This window comes from Oryctolagus cuniculus, chromosome 18 (assembly GCF_051225735.1).
Source record: "Oryctolagus cuniculus isolate XC-2025 breed Fujian yellow rabbit chromosome 18, ASM5122573v1, whole genome shotgun sequence".
In the NCBI taxonomy this organism is placed as follows: domain Eukaryota; kingdom Metazoa; phylum Chordata; class Mammalia; order Lagomorpha; family Leporidae; genus Oryctolagus; species Oryctolagus cuniculus.
Window position 1 is genome coordinate 506475 of NC_142884.1, and position 15138 is coordinate 521612.

At 47.0% G+C, this 15138-nt stretch overlaps 2 protein-coding genes across 6 annotated transcripts in view; both read left to right on the forward strand.

The window, feature by feature from the left end:
* ZNF606 (zinc finger protein 606) overlaps nt 1-7447 on the forward strand; it is a 61013-nt gene extending 53566 nt beyond the window's left edge. For all 5 annotated transcript variants that reach the window (XR_016225088.1, XR_016225091.1, XR_016225090.1 and 2 more), the window contains 3 exons: nt 506-656; nt 1850-1945; nt 6658-7447. The gene's annotated coding sequence lies outside the window, so the exon portion shown is untranslated. The remainder of the gene's footprint in view (nt 1-505; nt 657-1849; nt 1946-6657) is intronic.
* C18H19orf18 (chromosome 18 C19orf18 homolog) lies at nt 6831-14101 on the forward strand. Its single transcript, XM_089320092.1, has 4 exons — nt 6831-6846; nt 7953-8055; nt 12373-12539; nt 13816-14101. Exons 1-4 carry the CDS (start codon nt 6831-6833, stop codon nt 13932-13934), a joined length of 405 nt encoding a protein of 134 aa, XP_089176218.1. The 3' UTR covers nt 13935-14101.
* The last annotated feature ends 1037 nt before the right edge of the window (nt 14102-15138 follow it).

A 15138-nucleotide genomic window follows, 5' to 3' on the forward strand; every position in this document is an offset into this window, starting at 1 on the left:
TTCGGATCAGCGCAATGCGCCGGCCGCATTGCGCCGGCCGCGGCGGCCATTGGAGGGTGAACTAATGGCAAAAAGGAAGACCTTTCTCTCTCTCTGTCTCTCTCTCTCACACTATCCACTCTGCCTGTCCAAAAAAAAAAAAAAAATGTATGAGCATCTGAAGAGCTCCTGATCTATTGTGATCGGTAACGTGGTAACGTGAGAACTAGAGATGGAAGAAGGACTAGACAAAGGCTGGAGACCTTCTGCATGCCATCTGCTTTTCAATCCATTTCCACATCTCGAGATGATAAAGTTAGTCTTCTTTACAGAAACTTGGAGGCAGCCATTTGGGTCTAGGTTTCTGAAGTCCCCAGAGGGTTGCTTTACTGTAAATACTGACACTTTCTTATGTTAAACAAAACTAATATTTATTGTCTTTTTTTTTTAGCTTTGTGTGGATTGCATTATTTAATCGTCACTAAGACCCTATGACGTGGGTGGTGTTTCTTCCTTGCATTTTCAGATGAGAAAATGTTACCAAAATTCCCATCCTTGTCACTGCTGCTGAATCAGAATAATGAGGACGAGATCTGAGGGTGAAGGAACGAGAGAGAATAACCAGTGGATGAGGATGGCAGCACTGTCTGGGGTCTCAATACATACTGTCCCACTCAGTGAGTATGGGCGGGGCTTTTAAGGAGTGCAAAGGGGGGGTTGGGCTGCAGAGAACACGACTGTGGGCAGTCAGGTGCTGAAGCCGCCTGTGGGTCTGATAGTGTTTCATCAGCCTCAGACTTCAGTGCAGTTCCTCGAGAACCTTGCTTGGTGGCCTGACTGTATGGTGAGGAGAGCGCCTATGCTCTGTACTGCCAAGCGGCTGCATGATGTTGTTTGGCTGGGGCCTGAAAGAGGCAAGGTGGTAAGGTTTCAGTGTTTCATTAACCAGGATGAAGCCCGCTCAGCCTAGAGTCCGCTTCCTGTGCCCTTGACTATTCCCGGGCCTGTTCACGGTGCTCCAGTGGATCCACCCTCCGCTCGAGCTGGCTGGGGGGCCGGGCTACTTTGCAACTTCAGCTGGCTTCCCCAGTCGGTGTCTGCCCGCACTGTTTGCTTGCGCAGACACTCTAGTTAGTCACAAGCCCAGCAGCTAGCTGGCTTTTGTTCCCGAGAATATGAAAAGGAAATGAAAGACGTGCATTACACGGCTACAGAAGCTGGTGCCATCTGATCAAGCTCAGAGTCTGGGACACAGAGGCTGGGGCTGGAATCCTGGCGCTTGGAGCCCTGCTCCCCAAGTCTAACTCTGCTGTCTTCTCCGCTGGCTTTTATGCTGTCGTGCCGAGTAATTAGTTACTTTCCGCATCCTCTCTACTCCATCCATGCTCTGAAGGCAGGGACCTGGTCTCCTTCCCATCTGTGCCCACACACTTAGCCCCACCCCCCCAGTCGTGCTGGGTCCACGGCTGAATTCCGTGTTGCCAGAGCGACAGGACCTGACCTCACACTGGCAGCTCCAGTCAGGCCCCAGAGGTTCTGCAAGGAGCAGAGCTTCCTAGTTCCTGGAGTAAATAGAGGGCGGAGAGGCGGGGCTGCAGCTAAGTGTTTCCTTCCGTTCACATGACAGCCAATTTTAGAACGATGGGCAAGATTCAAAGCTCTTTCACTTTTTTGTTTTTGTTTTTAATGGAATGCCCCCTACATGTATGCTTGTTTTATGCCAATGGGTTCCAATCAGTTGAAAAAACAACAGAATTACCAGGTAACTTCAACAATTGGTCTTACTTGTCTCAGGGAATTAAAACGCTGTTTCAGGGGACATAAAGAGAGCACAGGTAGTTACTTCACTGCTACCACTTTTCTTTTTAAGGCCAAAACCCACCACAAACACCCATCCCTGTCAACAAACAATCCAAACCGAACTATGGAATAATCCGAACACCTAGGACTCTCCCAAGACCCACAGGTAAGTCTTCGTATTGTTCTTTCAGTGAAATGAGAATTTACAGTCTGAGGTCTTTTTATCTGCTGTTTGAATGTGTCTTGTGTATTTGTTAGCATATTTACAAAACAAATAATTAGATCAGCTGAAAATTAAACCCCGTGTTCTTCAGCTCTATAAATTGCTTTCCCTTTAGGGATTGCCTCTTTCTTCTCCTTTAGTTCACTTTAATCAGTGCAGCTGAAAACCTTGACCCCGCTCGGACCATGTGGCTTTTCGGTGCACATGTTTTGGTGGTGGAGCTCACAAGTCCAGAGGCAGATGCAGCCTGGGCATTCTTCCTAGGCGCCTGTCCGTCTTCTGTGCTTTGCTTCTCAGTTTGAGTGTTGGAATCAGCCTCTGCATCCTCAGATGGGGCAGTGCAGCTTTGTGGCGAGTCCTCTCAGCCGCACACCAGGGAAAGGCTATCCCGTGATAGACAGCGTCTGATTTCTCCTGATGAAGGGCAGTGCTGCTGCCCGCTGCCTGCACTGAGTCCCTGCTCTGATGAGAGCATGGCTGCTTCAGCCCCAGTCTCTCCTGACGCAGTCTGGGGGAGCTTTCCTGACTCTGTGGCTGCAAAAGTAAACCAGAAACCAGATGTATTTATGTTCTTAAAGGTTCACACCAAGACGCACTTAGCTTCGAGCTTTTGCAAAATAAATCTTCTATTTCTTTTTTATTATTTATTTTATTTGAAGGAGTTACATAGAGAAGGAGAGGCAGAGAGAGAGGAGAGGAGAGAGAGGGAGAGAGAGAGAGAAGTGTTCCATCCGCTGGTTCACAGTTGCAGTTGGCCGCAATGGCCGGAGCTGCACTGATCTGAAGCCAGGAGGCAGGAGTCTCTTCCAGGTCTCCCACATGGGTGCAGGGGCCCAAGGACTTGGGCCATCTTCTATTGCTTTCCCAGGCCATAGCAGAGAGCTGGATTGGAAGTGGAGCAGCAAGGACTTGAATTGGCACCCATACGTGATGCTGGCACTGCAGGCGGTGGCCTTACCTGCTACGCCACAGCGTCGGCCCATCATCTATTTCTAGTAAAGCTGTTGGGATCCATTTACTAAAACATCTGCCATCTTGTATATTTGGATTCTGTGGGTCAGGTTGTCTTGAATTATATCAAGTTATTTTTTGAATTTTCCTGAATCTATTTTAAACTTCTCTCTTTTTGATCCCTTGCAACGACCTTCTAGTTGGAAGATCTACTCAGTTCACAAAATTCCTGGGAACAAGAAGTCAGTCAAAGGATCTGAGAAGCTAGTGGGATCCATGGACATTGCCAGAACTCTTGTGTCGGGTTCCAGAGGGTGGTCACAGATAGTCTGCGTCTCATCTTTGACAAATTAGAGATGGGGCCCCCTCAAGGCAGTTGGATCAGTGAAACCACCTGGGGCAGATTGGAAAGCAGCCCAGCTCCAGGGGCAAACATCTCATACCACGAAGCCCTGACTGAACTTGAGGTCCCTTTGAGTAGCACACAGCATGCCCGGTCACTCACAACAGCCTTGTCTTTCTAGCATATTCTCCTCTCCCAGAATCCCGTAGACACCACTTGACTCTGCGTCCTCCATATGTCTGCTGCCTCCCCACCTCTCATCTCCCTCCTCCCTCCTCCCTCCTCCCTTCTCATTCTCTGCACATTTGCTAAGCGCCTACCAGGAGTCAACCACTGTGAGTCAGCCCTCCTCCATCCCCGTTGTGATTAAGAAAACAAAATCACCCAGATTTTTGTCTTAATCAGATACACATATTCCACGCAGAGAAGTCACCACAGTGAGGAGGAGCGTGGGTGCTCACAGGCCCCAGGCCCAGGGCCACACTGGGAAGCACTGGGGTTGTTCGGGAGGCAAGGGGAGCAGAGAATGAGGGAAAAGCCTCTGTTAAAGGCAAGGGGAGCAGGGCAGTCAGGCGTCTGATCAAACAGGCCGAACAATTTGATTGCCAGGGGCCTGGCCCTGGAGTCCTTAGGGCTGGTGGGTGGTTGCCTGCAGGATTAAGGGCTCTGGATTGGCTAGACTGCATATGATAGCATACTCCTAAGGTGAGCATTTTGGGTTGTTTTTAAAGATTTATTTAGTTTGGCCGGCGCCGCGGCTCACTAGGCTAATCCTCCGCCTAGCGGCGCCGGCACACCGGGTTCTAGTCCCGGTCGGGGTGCCGGATTCTGTCCCGGTTGCCCCTCTTCCAGGCCAGCTCTCTGCTGTGGCCAGGGAGTGCAGTGGAGGATGGCCCAGGTGCTTGGGCCCTGCACCCCATGGGAGACCAGGAAAAAGCACCTGGCTCCTGGCTCCTGCCATCGGATCAGCGCGGTGCGCCGGCTGCAGCGCGCCGACCGCGGCGGCCATTGGAGGGTGAACCAACGGCAAAGGAAGACCTTTCTCTCTGTCTCTCTCTCTCACTGTCCACTCTGCCTGTCAAAAAAAAAAAAAAAAAAGATTTATTTAGTTAGTTGAAAGAGTTACAAAGAGAGAGGCAGAGAGATCTCCTAGCCAGCCGGTTCACTCCCCAGATGGCTGCACCAGCCAAGGCTGGGCCGGGTTGAAGCTAGGAGCCAGGAGGTTCATCCAGGTCTCCCACATGCGTGGCAAGGATCCAAGCACTTGGATGATCTTCCACTGCTTCTCCCAGGCCATTAGCAGGGAGCTGATCAGAAATGGAGCGGCCAGGGCTCTAAGCAGCGTCCATATGGGATGCAGTGGTGGCTTTACCAGCACAGGGCTGGCCCCACCAGGTGTTTTGCTACCTTTAGAAACTAGCTAGTCCTGGGAGAGATAGACTCTTCAGGGACAGTAGGACCAGAGCTGTCAAAGTGTTAGGAAATACAATCAAAGCTGTGATTGGTAAATCATCTATCCCGAGCATGTTCCTAACCTTCCGAAAGCTCACTTGCCCGTTCACACAGTCAACGCCGAAGCTGGAGCTGGAGTCCTGGCCAGGCATCAGGAGGCTTGCACTGCGGTTCTTCCTTTGACACCAGCTCGCACTAGAGGCTCGGGTTCCAGCTGTAGGCTCTGGCATGGAGACGGATGCAGGCATGTACGTAGTTAGATCTCGGGAAGACACCAGTTTTCTCTAAGCCTTTAGCTCTTGATGATATGGAAAGATGCACATCTCACTCATAATGAAAAATGTTCATTGCAGCTACCCCATAATTCCTGTTTTCAAGTATCAGGTTGAAAGCCAAATATTTCATAATGTTTCTGCTGGCCTCTTTATTTTTTTAAAGAGTATTTATTTGAAAGTCAGAGTTACACAGAAAGAGGAGAGGCAGAGAGAGGGAGAGAAGTCTTCCATCTGATGGTTTACTCCCCAATTGGCCACAACGGCCGGCTGTGCTGATCTGAAGCCAGGAACCAGGATCTTCTTCTGGGCCTCCCACGCAGGTGCAGAGGCCCAAGGACTTGGGCCATCTTCTACTGCTTTCCCAGGCCATAGCAGAGTACTGGATGGGAAGTGGAGCAGCCAGGTCTTGAACCCGATTGCATATGGGGTGGCCGACACTTCAGGCCAGGGCGTTAACGTGCTGCCCTACAGTGCCGGCCCTTCTGCTGGCCTCTTGATCTGGGTCTTCCCAGCCTCTGGAACTGTAAGGAATAAGTTTCTGTTGTTTATAAGCTGCCAAGTGTAGCATTTTGTTGTAGTAGCCCAAAGAGACTCATGTTGTCTTATCACAATTTACTATCTCATTTCTATTCTCATGCAAACATGCTGTCAATTTTCCTGTCTTAGAAAACAACATGTCTGGACTGTGTAGCAAGTTAAGCTTCTGTCTGCTAGCATCCCAGATGGGCACTGGTTCGAGACCCAGCTGCTGCACTTCTGATCCAGCTCTCTGCTAATGCACCTGGAAAAGCAGTGGAAGATAGCCCAAGTCCCTGGGCCCCTGCACCCACGTGGGAGACCTGGAAGAACTCCTGGCTCCTGGCTTTGACCTGGCACAGCCCTGGCAGTCATTTGGGGAGTGAACCAACAGATGGAAGATCTCTGTCTTTTGAATAAATAAATAAATAAAAGTATTAACAAATGAAAGAAAACAAAAAACAAAATGGCTGACTTGACTCCTCAACACCACTTCCACCTCCAGGAGCTGCGTTTGTTTCTCTTACCAAAAAAAGCTTCTCAAAGAGATTTCCAAACCTCACTGTCTCCAATTCCTGTCCTCCGGTTCTCTCTTGAGCCCCCAGTCTGAGTCAGGTGCATCCCTGCCACACAGCCTGTGTCTGCAGCAGCCTCCCATGGCTGTCCAGTGGTCAGTTCTCAGTTCTCATCATAGCTGGTTCTTCATAGTCGGTTGCCCATATTTTTTTCTCTTTCACAGTATTTCGTTTTGAAAATTTGAAAACATGCAAAAAAGTTGACAGAACTGTAGAGTGAACATCCACAGTCTACAAGAACTCTCCCAGCTTTCTCGTAGTCCAAGGTATTTTTGTCACATGAAGGTCAGGTTCCACTGAGGTGCGAACCTTGGCATTATTCTCTGCGTCAGCTGAGCTCTTCGTCCTGTGTCAGTGACGGGACAGAAAGTGAGGAAGACCCAATGTGGGACAAGGAGCAGCCACCTCAGTCTGGCGGATTTGTTTTTGTTTTGTATTTATTTTTAATCTAAGTGCCTGAGTAATCCAATTGCTCTTCTGTTCAATTTGTACAAACAGTAATGCTGTGGGTTTATTTATTTATTTATTTATTTTTATTTTTAGTTTCAGGTCTAGCAAAGAAGACTGATACACCAGAGCCTACAAAGAACAACTATGGTTTTATGGCACATTCTTTAGCCCTAAGAAGTGACACTTGGAATACAGGTCCATGGAATTGCATTCGGAATTGCCCTGTGATACCCTTCCATGACAGCACCGCACAACAGGAGCCCACCATGCCCCTCTCGAGTCGTGAGAACAGGCCACGTCCCTCAGGCACATGGATGGCAGGCATTGCTGTTCTGGGTCAGGGGCCTGGGATCCCTCAGAGCAAAGAGAGAACTTTGGCCAAGGACACGGTGGACAAACAAGGGAGTCAGGGATTGTTGGGGATTCAAATTATGTTTGTTCACACGGGCTGTGCGATCTAGACTCAGGGGTTTTTTAAAGATTTATTTTTTTTAAAAGATTTTATTTGAGAAGTAGAGTTACAGACAGTGAGAGGGAGAGATAGAGAGAAAGGTCTTAAGTTACAGAGGAAGAGAAGGAGAGGCAGAGAGAGAGAGAGAGAGAGGTCTTCCATCCGTTGGTTCACTCCCCAAATGGCCACAAAGGCTGGAGCTGAGCCAATCCAAAGCGAGGAGTCAGGAGCTTCTTCTGGGTCTCCCATGTGGGTGTGAGGGCCCAAGGATTTGGGCCATCTTCTACTGCTTTCTTGGGGGCATAGCAGAGCTGGATTGGAAGTGGAGCAGCCGGGATTTGAACCGGTGACCATATTGGATGCTGGCACTGCAGGCGGTGGCTTTACCTGCTATGCCATAGTGCTGGCCTCTAGACTCAGTATTTTTTAAAATTAAGAATGCCGTTTTTTTTTTTTTTCTTTTTTGACAGGCAGAGTGGACAGTGAGAGAGAGAGACAGAGAGAAAGGTCTTCCTTTTGCCGTTGGTTCACCCTCCAATGGCCACCACGGCTGGTGCGCTGTGGCTGGCACACCGCGCTGATCCGATGGCAGGAGCCAGGAGCCAGGTACTTCTCCTGGTCTCCCATGGGGTGCAGGGCCCAAGCACTTGGGCCATCCTCCACTGCACTCCCTGGCCACAGCAGAGAGCTGGCCTGGAAGAGGGGCAACCGGGACAGAATCTGGCGCCCTGACCGGGACTAGAACCCGGTGTGCCGGCGCCGCAAGGCGGAGGATTAGCCTAGTGAGCCACGGTGCAGGCTAAGAATGCCATTTTAAAGGTATTTCTGATTTCGTCTCCTATTCCCCTTTATAATAACAACATGATTAACAAATGTGTTAACTAAGATTCACAGCTAAATTGAAATTTTTTAGAAGTTCTTTTCTATCCATTTTTAGCAATAATTCCACATAGACCTGCTCTTGTTCAAGTCATTTTAATTGCATGTATAGCCTTCGGCATTGCTGTGACGTGTGGGATTACAATCTCCTATGTGATATAGTAAGTGTGTGATAAATAACATCCACTATCCTTAGATAAGACATGACAAATTAGCAAGGTTATTATTGAGTGCCAAAGATGATGATTATATCAGATAATGATGATGATAATTCTTATAATCATGAAATCATTTCCTTATAAATTTGTAGACCACTTTTTCAAAATGTGGATTGTACTTATGTTAGGTGATGATATAAATGAAAAAGGGACAGAATATAATTTAGCAAAATAGAAAATATTGGAGTACTTTAAATGTATTAAACTAAAGGTTGATTTTTAAGCCTTTTAGACAGACACGTTTGTGAAGTAAAATATATTTTTTACAGTATTGTAAAATGATCTTGATATTTTGGAAGGAATCTTATGAATGCAAAGCAGAAAGGCTGACCCCTCTGTCACTAGAAACTTGTGGATGCAGTCTTGGGTAGTAGCAGCTTTTGGGAAGATACTTCAGTATGTTTGCACAAATAAAACTCAGGGTCCTACTCCTTCAAGTGAAGAGAACATTCTGACATTAGCAGTGGGCAAGTGGCCAGGGCCAACACATTGTGATCCCTACTCCAGGATTCAGTCCTGAGATTCCATTACACCCCTCAGAAACTGCATTTGCTCCGTTACAACTAGGTGCAAAAACAAGGGATACCTTACCATGTATGGAATATTTTTAAGGTAGCCACTTTAAGATCACCTTGAACTACGCTGAAGAAAGGCAAAATGACATTAAATATAAAATGGAAGAATGCTTGCATGAGAGAGAGTGGGAGCTGGATGTTGGTTCTGGGTGATCTAATGTAATCTACATTGACTTAATTTATCTAACTGCAGTTTATGTGTGTTTCGTTATTATAAAGATGTTAAAAAAAATGAAAGTTAAATCATAAGACACATCTCCTGGGGCTGGCGCCATGGCTCAATAGGCTAATCCTCCGCCTGCGGCGCTGGCACCCCGGGTTCTAGTCCTGGTCGGGGCACCGGATTCTGTCCCTGTCACTCCTTTTCCTGTCCAGCTCTCTGCTGTGGCCCAGGAGTGCAGTGCAGGATGGTCCAAGTCCTTGGGCCCTGCACCCACATGGGAGACCAGGAGAAACACCTGGCACCTGGCTTCGGATCAGCGCGGTGTACCTGCCGCAGCTGCCATTGGGGGGTGAACCAACGGAAAAGGAAGACCTTTCTCTCTGTCTCTCTCACTGTCCACTCTGCCTGTCAAAAATAAATAAATAAATAAATACAAGTATTAAAAAAAAGACACATCTCCTGGACTTTTTAGTGCTCAATTAAGTTCTTGAGCTAAAATAAATTCTATGGCTGTCACATTTGTGTTAACCCATTTAGTGCTACCTCACTGAGGCTGAGGAACAAGGCAAAACATATGTCCCAGATACATGTTCTTATGTAATTTTTAGTGATTTTTTTTCCAGAAGTAGGTTTTTTACAATATTGCTAGTGGGGTTGTTTTCATTTAAACCAGGAAAGTAAAATTATAATTAATTCAGGTTTTGGTATAGATAAAATATTTAAACTTAAAATAATACCATAATTTTTCATTCAACAGCTTTTAATTTTTAAATATATTTTAACTTCTTTGGTATTTTGTAAAAGAATAATCACTAAAAATATGTCCACCATGTATATAAAGACACATTTTTCCTTATGAGTCAGGCTCCCCCATGGTTCAGCGTGGCACTGTTGGATCCTGCCTTTATTTAAAATTTCAATATTTGTTTTATCATGGATTTTTAACATTAATTTCAATTTTCAAAATTTGTTTACTTGAGAAGCAGAGAGAGAGAGAGAGAGAGAGAGAATGTTCCCATCCACTATTTTTTTTAAAGATTCATTTATTCATTTGAAAGTCAGAGTTACACACAGAGAGAAGGAGAGGCAGAGAGAGAGAGAGTTCTTCCATTCACTGGTTCATTCTTCAGCTGGCCGCAATGGCCAGAGCTGTGCTGATCCAAAGCCAGGGCCAGGAGCTTCTTCCGGGTCTCCCACATGGGTGCAGGGGCCCAAGGTCTCGGGGCATCCTCTACTGCCTTCCCAGGCCATAGCAGAGAGCTGGATTGGAAGTGGAGCAGCTGGGACTCGAACCAGTGCCCAAATGGGATGCCGGCACTGCAGGCATCAGCTTTACCTGCTATGCCACAGTGCTGGCCCCGCCCATCCACTATTTCACTCCCAGATGCAAGCGATGAATCCTGGCCAGGGTCAAAGGCCAGGAGCCTGGAACTGCGTCCAGGCCATAGGAGTGAGTCATCACCTGCTGCCCCACAGGGCCTGCATTAGCAGGAGTCTGGAACCGGGAGCAGAGCTGGGGCTCTAGCTCGGGCAGTCCACCGTGGGATGCAGGTGTCCCAAGTCTCCTAAGTGCAAGGCCAAACACGTGCCCACATCCAATGAAAATACGAGTTAAAACATTTGCTTTCCTCCTGGGTTTTTGGTATTCTCTTAGGTTGTATGCCTGAGATGAGGACTTCATTCTTCTTGCCCTAACTGTTTGATTGTCTTTGATATGTTTATGACCAGGCCAGTGATTGTGGCCTGACAGTGTGCCTCTGGAGTGCCGCTCTTACCCTCCCTCCACCATTGCTAACCCTCAAAGTGCTTTTATTACCTACGTCACACAGACCTAGGACAGTTTTTATGTTAGGAAAAAGTAACACACGCTGTCATCCAGTAGCGCATAAACACAGATACACAATGAGCCAAGGAGCTCCTTCCAGGGCTGGGCTCATGGGAAGGTGACTGAGGCATTTGCCTGTGGTGTAAAATTTAAGGGGGTGCAAAAAAACTCAGTAATCAGAATAAATAACATTTAAAAAAGGTTTAGTTATTTATTTGAGAGACAGAGTTAGAGAGAGAGAGGGAGAGACAGGGAGAGAAATCCATCTGCTGGTTCACTCCCCAAATGGCTGCAACAGCCAGAGCTGGGCCAGGCTGAAGCCAGGAGCCAGGAGCTTCACCCGGGTCTCCCACATGGATGGCAGGGACCCAAGCGCTTGGGCCATATTCAGCAGCTTTCCCAGGTGCATTAGCAGAGAGCTGGATTGAGAGTGGAGTGGCCAGGAGTCAAACCTACACCTATATGGGTCACCAGCACAGCAGGCAGTGGCTTCACCTGCTACACCACAGTGCCAGCCCTGATAAATAACATTTTAATGTAGTATTCTAAAAAAGTATTTATTTATTTAAAATGTTACAAACGGGAGAGAGAGAGAGAGAGGGAGAGAGAAAGAGAGAGAATGCACTGGTTCACTCCCCAAATGGCCAGAATGGCTGAGGTTAGGCCAAGCCAAACCTGGGAGCCTGGAGCTCCATCCAGATCTCCCACATGGGTAGCAGGGGCCCAAGCACTTGGGCTATCTTCTGCTGTTTTCCCAGACACATTAATTAGTAGGGAGCTGGATCAAAAGTAGTTGAGTTGGACTTCAACTAGCGCTCATGTGAGATGCTGGCATGATAGGCTGTGGCTTACCTGACTGTACAACAACACCAGCCCCAGATGTAGTATTTTTTTTTTTAAATTTGGATTAATGCCAAAAATGTATCAGTTTTAAATATAGGATTAGCTCCTCTGCCTAGTGGTGCTGGCGCACCGGGTTCTAGTCCCGGTGGGGGTGCCGGATTCTGTCCTGGTTGCCTCTCTTCCAGGCCAGCTCTCTGCTGTGACCCGGGAGTGCAATGGAGGATGGCCCAAGTACTTGGGCCCTGCACCCCATGGGAGACCAGGAGAAGCTCCTGGCTCCTGCCTTTGGATCAGTGCAGTGCGCCGGCTGCAGCGCGCCGGCCACGGCGGCCATTGGAGGGTGAACCAACGACAAAGGAAGACCTTTCTCTCTGTCTCTCTCACTGTCCACTCTGCCTGTAAAATAAAAATAAAAATAAAAAAATATAGGATTAGCAGCAGTGCTGAACCAAGCCTTACAGGAGCCTGAGCAAAAGGAAAAATCAGTAATACCCATCCCTTCTTTATTTAAAATGTTGACTTTTTGATTTATCATGGATTTCTTAACATTAATTTTATATTGTAAAATATGGCATTTAAATATGATTTTTCTTGATTATGGAGATTTTTGGTTATCTCCTAAAGTTTTATATCCAAGTCAGGTACTTGATTCGCTCCTAGTCCTGACTTTGTCCCATGCTTTGGGTTATCATAATTACTCCTTACTCCAGAAAGTGGCATTTCTCACCTCAGAAATCTGAGATGCTACTGTGAGTAGTCTGGATTATAATCTGTTTCTGCCTTCCTCACGTGATTAAGACATGATGAGTCAGCGTGAAAGCTGTGCTTCTGAATTCGCTTCTGTCATTCTCCAGTAGACTAGTCAAAGCCGAGGAAAGCCAGCAACTTGCGCTGCTTTATGAAAACGTCAAGATCTCGTTCTTAGAGGAAGAGGAGGGCTCTGAGGACGACGCCCGCCAGGATGAGTCCACTCACCTGCTTCCAGAGAATGAGAAGGAACTGGGGAAGTTCATTCATTCAGGTAGAGGATCCAGCAGTTTGACTTGCCGGAAGAAACCTAGGCTGGCAATGATGGTTGGGTTTTCAAAGGCAAAGATAAGTGGGAGCTGATAGAGTCTGAGGTAAGGAAGGTGAGTGTTTATGTCCATACCTATGAGAATTGTACAGAGGGGCAAAGAGCTGTGTCATCGCTTGGTTCCTTTAGCAGGGAAATTCAAGGATCAAAATCAGAGTTCGGGAGACAAACATTTTCCAGGACAGTTTTTGTAATCGTGCTTATTAAGGTGCAGTTCTTATGTTTAGACAACAGACAGGCAAGCGGTCTCTTGCACTGTTTTCCTCAGTCTGATGTAGGAATAGTTTCCAGGCCAATAGACATAAGCTACTTCCCCTGGGTGATGATTCCTGTGTGAGAAATCCTGGTCACTGATGTATTCTGTGTCTGCCTGTGAGGAGATGGTGACCTACAGAGTTACGCACAAAAAATCCGACTTTGTCAACATCCTGAGAGTCTTGGGCACCCATTTGGAAATTCCTCCAGCAAAAACATGTAGAGTTCATCACACACATTCAGTCATACCCACCACCCCTGCATGGGTTTCCTCTCTCACGGCTCCATGCACAGATACCCAGAAAGAGGCTAGAAGCCAGGAGTAGAAAAGATCATCGATGCTTACTGAGGTAAGCAGCCCTTGTAACCTATGGGAAATATTTTTGATGTCTTTTTGTTAAATTGGATGACAACTTTCCTGCATTTTTAAGAAAAGATTTTGTTTATTTGAGAGACAGAGTTATAGGCAGAGGGAGAGACAGAATTCCATCCGCTGGTTCACTCCCCAAATGGCCTCAATGGCCGGAACTGGGCTGATCTGAAGCCAGAAGTGAGGAGCTTCTTCCAGGCCTCCCACGTGGGTGCAGGGGCCCAAACACTTGGACCATCTTCCACTGCTTTCCCAGACCATAGGCAGAGAGCTGGATCTGAAGAGGAGCAGCCAGGACATGAACCCGGTGCCTATATGGGATGCTGGTGCTGCAGGCAGAGGCTTGGCCTACTACACCACCATGCTGGCCCCTTTTCTGCATTTTAAACTGGATATTTAAAAGGCTGACTATAGAAAGTGGGAAAATAATTTTTGAAATTCAATTTTCACCATTCTATCTGATGAATAACACCCATAATCCCCTGGAAATTTCATTGTTTGTGCTTAAATTTTCCATACTTTTTTCTCTCATCTCCTTTATCTCCATTCCTCTTCCTCATTTATTAGTTTCTCAATAACATTGTTTCTGTATTTTAGTTATTAGAGCAAAACGAAAGGAAAATTTTGAAAAGAAGAAATTGAGGGAAGAGCAAAAGGTACTAAAAGACAATATAACAAGGAAGGCTATGCAGAATTCAAAAATTGGAAATTTCTGAAAGGAAACGAAAGAGCTGCAGGAGGTGCTAGCCGATGCAGAGAAGGCACAGGGATGACAAGCGACGGCGAACCTGAGCTTGACTGCTCCCAGGAACTTTGTAGAGCAGCGCTCTAAAGAAAGGAGCGCTGGACATATTTAACAGAATAAATTCATGTGACACAGGAATTCTTGTTTCTTAGCTCTTGCAATTCATGAATAATTATGACTTAATTGGAAAATAAGAAAAAAAATTTAAGTGTGAAAGAAAAATTGCCAAGATTTTCTCCCCCCCCCCTTTTAAAAGATTTTATTTATTGGGGCTGGTGCTGTGGCGCAGCAGGTTAACGCCCTGGCCTGCAGCACCAGCATCCCATATGGATGCTTGTTCTAGTCCTGGCTGCTCCACTTCCAGTTCAGCTCTCTGCTATGGCCTGGGAAAGCAGTAGATGACCCAAGTGCTTGGGCCCCTGCACCCACGTGGGAGACCCAAAAGAAGCTCCTGGCTTCTGGCTTCTGATCGGTGCAGCTGCAGCCGTTGCGGCCAATCGGGGAGTGAACCATTAGATGGAAGACCTCTCTCTCTCTCTCTCTTTCTCTTTCTCTCTCTTTCTGCCTCTCCTCTCTCTGTGTAACTCTGACTTTCAAATAAATAAATAAATCTTTAAAAGAAAAAACACTCAAGACTTAAAAAAAATTTTTATTCATTTATTTTAAAGGCAGAGTTACAAACAGAGGGAGAGACTCCATCTGCTTGTTCATTCCACAAATGGCCACAATAGCCAGAGCTGGGCCAAGCTGAAGCCAGGAGCTAGGAGCTTCTTCTGGGTCACCCATGTGGGTGCAGGGGCCCAAGCCCTGGGGCCATCTTCCACTGCTTTCACAGGCCAAGAGCAGAGAGCTGGATTGGAAATGAAGCAGCCAGGACTCGAACCAGCATCCATATGGAATGCTGGCGCCACAGGTGGAGGCTTAACCTACTATACCACAGCACTGCCAAGACTTCATTTCTTGCTCATGACCGGAAATACACACGATTTCTTTGGACAATCCCCTAGAACATGCTAGGGAATCACTTTCATTAAAGAAAACTTTCCCAGTGATATTGCCTATCAACTCCAGTAGTTTGTCTCCACTTTCACATAAGGAAACTGAAGAAGTCACAACAAACATGACGTCAGATTGAGACACTCATCCCTGTGAGGCTCCCGCTCTGTTGAGAAGAG